This window comes from Belonocnema kinseyi, chromosome 10 (genome assembly GCF_010883055.1).
Source record: "Belonocnema kinseyi isolate 2016_QV_RU_SX_M_011 chromosome 10, B_treatae_v1, whole genome shotgun sequence".
NCBI lineage: Eukaryota > Metazoa > Arthropoda > Insecta > Hymenoptera > Cynipidae > Belonocnema > Belonocnema kinseyi.
The window spans coordinates 48483185-48487920 of record NC_046666.1 but is presented as its reverse complement, the minus strand read 5'-3'; the positions used below and the strand labels follow the sequence as shown (position 1 = coordinate 48487920).

Here is a 4736-nt window from a genome sequence, read left to right as displayed (position 1 = left end):
TTATATTAAAATTTAAAAAAAATTAAACTTTATTTATATTATAACTTAAAATTTTTAATTATCTCTAAAAATAGGCACTCTATAAAATATGAACTGTATATGCAGTTTGCAATTGTAGAAAAAGCTGGTCGTTTTACAATATTGAAATGACCATGTAAAATTTGTTTTGCTTACCGTTGTAGTGCATTTTCCTATACAATCTTCTGTAGAGCCCTACAAGGAATATAATTTTATTTATTATATGACTTTTATCATTTGAAAATTTGCAAATATTCTGCAAGAAATATAATTTTATGTAGAAAGAACCACTTTTCCTGAAAGTTTTTATATTTTGATGTTTTTCAATTCAACTCCAATTCTATATAACTTAGATTTTCCTAAACTTATTTATGTACCATCGGCAAAAATAATATTGATATTTTTAGAAAATGAGTAATTTTACTATGAAAGACACTTTCACGCTTCCAAATTATTTAAAAGATTCCCATGGTGTCAGAGCATAAGTAACAAAATACGAATTTTACATAAGATATAAAAAACTGTCCAATTTCAACACATTTCATTAAAAAAATTACTTAATTACAAAATTTTGAATAACTGTAATAACTGCAAAAACCTTCCTCTTGAGATTATCTTTTTAGTCATCAATTTTATTATTTGGTTCAAAATTTAACAAATTTCCTAAAAAGAAATCCTTTTTGGTTGCGAATTCAACTGTTTTGTTAAAAAGCTCGTATTTTTAGGATAGAAATTCAGATGTTTTCGTAGAAAATTAACGTTTTGTTTAAAATTCATATTTTTCTGTTGAAAAGTCAACTGAAATCTTATTCGAATGAAAACTATTTTTTATAAAAATTGGCCTCTTTTATATAAAATTTCACCTTTTTCAGTATAAATATTGCATCTTATTTAGAAAAATGAAACTTTTTTGTTGAAAATTAAACTATTTTATATAAAATTTACATTTAGTTTGAAATTCCCACTTTTGTGTTGAAAAGTCATTTAATATCTTTTTCGATGAAAATTAAACTATTTTATATAAAATTTACATTTAGTTTGAAATTCCCATTTTTGTGTTAAAAATTCATTTAGTATCTTTTTCGATGAAAATTCGAAATAGTTTCTTGAAATTTTTTTTTTTTGATTTAAAAATTCACCTGTATTAGTCGAATTTGCATTTTACTTTAACAAAAATTCAAACTTTTGGTTGAAAATTTAACAATCCTGTTAAAAAGTCATACTTTTTAGTTGAAAATTCGACCATTTAGCAAAAAATTAACGTATTGTTTACAATTCTTATTTTGCATTTGAAAAGTCAACTGGAATCTTCTTTGGATAAAACTTTAATAATTTTTTTTTTTAAATCTTTTTTAGAAAATATTTCATCTTTCTTAAATTATAATGCAAATATTTGGTTTAAAATTCAAAAATTTTGTTGAAAAGTTATACTTTTTAGTAGAAAATTCTGCTGTCCTGTTAAAACTTTAACTATTTCGTAAAAAATTGACTTTTTGTTTAAATTTAATATTTTGGTGTTGAAAAGAGAACTGAAATGTTTGAAATGATGAAAATTCCCCTTTTCCGATTTGTTTCGATAAAAAATTCAGCTCTTTTAAGAGAAATTTCATTTTTATTTTATGAAAATCTAAATGTTTAATTAAAATTGTCTGAAAAAGTAAACTGGAATCTTTTTTGTTTGAAAATTCAAATATAGTGAAATATTTAAAAAAAATGAAACTTCATCTGTTTTAAGAGAAATATCATTTTCTTTTTATATAAATTTGAATTTTTTGTATAAAATTCAATAATTTGATTGAAAAGTAGTTTTTTGTTCTTAACAATTCGTCTTTTTGGTTTGAAAATTCAATTTTTTCGTAGAAACATATTTCTTGTTTAAAAATTTATATTTTGATCGTGAAAAGTCAATTTAAATCTTTTTTAACTAGAATTTCAACTATTTTTTTCCCAAATTTATCTGTTTTATTTAAAAATTCATTTTTTTTAGTTAAAATATAATCTTTTTAAATGAAATTCAACTTTTTGGTTAAAAAATTTTCTTCTTCGATTGAGATTTCAAGTATTTTTTTTTTTTTTTTTTGAAGGATTTGGTTGAATCACTTTGTTAACATATCTTCGTTTCTTTCTGAAAGATTTATATTTTCATTTGAAGATTCATCTCTTTGGTTGAAAGTTCAACTATTTTGTTAACAATCAATCTTTTTTAATTAATAATTCAACAACTTGGGTAAAAGTTAACTTACATTATTAAACTTTTAATTTTTGAATGAAGAGGTATGTCTTTGGTTGAAAATTTAACGGTTTAGTCGAAAGGCCTTTTTTTTTAATTAATTTTTTAACTAAAAACGTAACGTTTCCACTTTTTTCGGATTAATCTTTTTTGGTTGAAAATCCTCCTTTTTAGGGAAAAAAATAATTGTATTGGTTTAAAATCCCATGTTTCTTGCGTAAAACTCATCAGTTTCGTAGAAAATTAACTTATTTGTTAATAAATAATATTTTAATTTGAAAATCAATTTTTGCAAAGCAAATTCGTCTTTGGGCTTGAAGTTTCAACAATCCAGATAAAATTTTATTTCTTTCTTGTATGAAAAATCTTTATTTGTTCAAAAATCGTCTTTCTCGTTTAAAAATTTATTTCGTATCAATTTTATCTGTTTGGATTGAAATATTACCTATGACACTTTTTTGTTGGCAATTTATCTTTTGTGGCTAAAAATTCAACTATTATGTTCAAAATTAAATTATTTTGTTAAAAAGTAATTTTTATAGTAGAAAAGACATTTTTTGTGTTCAATCAATTAATTTTAAAACTTTTATCCGAAACACTGTTTAATTCCTTTTAACATAAAATGAATGTTAAAAATATTACAAAATTAAAATTCCGGTATTTCAATATTAATGATCAAGGGAAATGCAAAATTATTCCAGGAAAAATCAGGAAATTTTGAAAATTAACTAGCAATAACTAACAAAACATTTCTGGAAACTAGAACCTGCTTGAAGTATCATGGGGGGGGGGGGTAGAAATATTTTGTGATGGTTTGTTAGCGGAGGGAGAAGGGGTCTTTGAGAGGGCCAATACTCGATTACGTAATTTCAATACGGCCCCTAAAATAAAAACTCACCTCAGACTTAGACTTAGGCTTAGACTTAGACTTAGGCTTAGACTTAGCCTTAGGGTCAGGCTTAGACTCCGGCTCAGAGTTAGAGTCAGCCTCAGTGTTAGAGTGAGACTCAGTGTTAGACTCAGAATCAGTGTTAGACTCAGTGTCAGTGTCAGAGTCAATATCAGATTTAGAATCAGAGTCAGAATTAGAATCAGCAGGATCATCATCATTAGCATCCTTTTTCTTACAAGAGGCAAAGGATAAAATTGCCATGACTTTAAAAAAAATAAGTTATTTATTTATTTAATCTTGAATAAAAACTCTTCACACCAGCGATATATTTTTAGGTATAGATCATTACTTACTTAGTAAGAAAGTGAATGCCACTTTCCCCGCCATCATAAAATATCACAAAGATAAGATCTTTTTATCCTAACAGGGATTTTTCTCTGATGAAAACTCTCGAAATATCGATGATTATGAAGAAACAGAATATTTGTAGATAGAAAACAGTAGCTGTTACAAGGCCTTATATAGTACACATTTACGCAGAGATGGTAAACACATTTGGTAGTTTTGACCCAATTCCAATAAGCGAACAGGTGTTCTTATGTCTAGAAATGTCTTATCTGAAAAAACATGACAGCTTACTGGAAAAAATACAGTAATATTTTCAGAAACATAACAGCTGTTTTGTACAATAGCTTGTACCCAATCTCACTTTTGTATAGGCGTGAAAATAACGTCTTTAAGGTTTTGGAAAAATAAAATGAGAACAAGACAAGGTTTGACGGAAATATATAGAAATATATTTAAACAAAATATACACTAAAAAAATGCCTGATTAAATTAACCAGAATTCTGGTTGAATATGCTATTACTATTGTTTTCGGTTAGATTAAATAGATTTCTGGTTAAACTAACCAGAAATTCTGATTAAAATAATCAGAATTCTGATTACTTTAACCAGAAAAAAAAGTTAGCATAAAAATATAAAATTAAAATATAAAAATATAAAATTAATTGACACAAATTATATGGTTTAATCGAATAAGCATTCCCTCTTGTAAATAATATTTGGAGAATGATGACAGTCGTTCTCATAATACCTTGTGCCCAATATAACATGTGTAAAGACGTAGCAAACATGCCTTTGAATGTTTTGGGCAAATTAAAGTAATTTTATGACAGGATTTGGCCAAAAGACGATTCATTTTTGGAAAATAAAATAATTTTGTTTTAAATCAATACCATATTCTCGCGATTCTAGAGACTAGTGGAGTTCGTCATTGAGATTAGCATTCCTTACTTTATTTACACTATATACAACTATAAACATCCTGTATTAATAATTTAACAAAACATATATACACTATATATACGAGTACATATACGATACCCAACAATATACATATATACACTTCATATGCACAAAACATATGTATACTATTGTAAAGCTGCGGATTAGTCGTTAGTACTGTTTTCTTCGATGGCAGAATGAATATTCTGTTTTATGAATAAATCACAGAGGATCTCAGCTTTAAAATAATATACATATGTTTTGTGCACGTGAAGTGTATGTATGTAAATTGTTGGCTATCTTGTGTA

General features: G+C 25.6%; 1 protein-coding gene across 1 annotated transcript in view; it reads right to left on the bottom strand.

The window, feature by feature from the left end:
* LOC117181108 (protein starmaker-like) overlaps positions 1-3602 on the bottom strand; it is a 6379-nt gene extending 2777 nt beyond the window's left edge. Inside the window, exons 1-3 of the mRNA XM_033373676.1 lie at positions 3494-3602; positions 3147-3403; positions 175-213 (exon numbers count right to left, since the gene is read on the bottom strand). Of these exons, the coding sequence (XP_033229567.1) occupies positions 175-213; positions 3147-3403; positions 3494-3530 (333 nt within the window). The 5' untranslated portion in view covers positions 3531-3602. The remainder of the gene's footprint in view (positions 1-174; positions 214-3146; positions 3404-3493) is intronic.
* Between the last annotated feature and the right edge of the window lie 1134 nt (positions 3603-4736).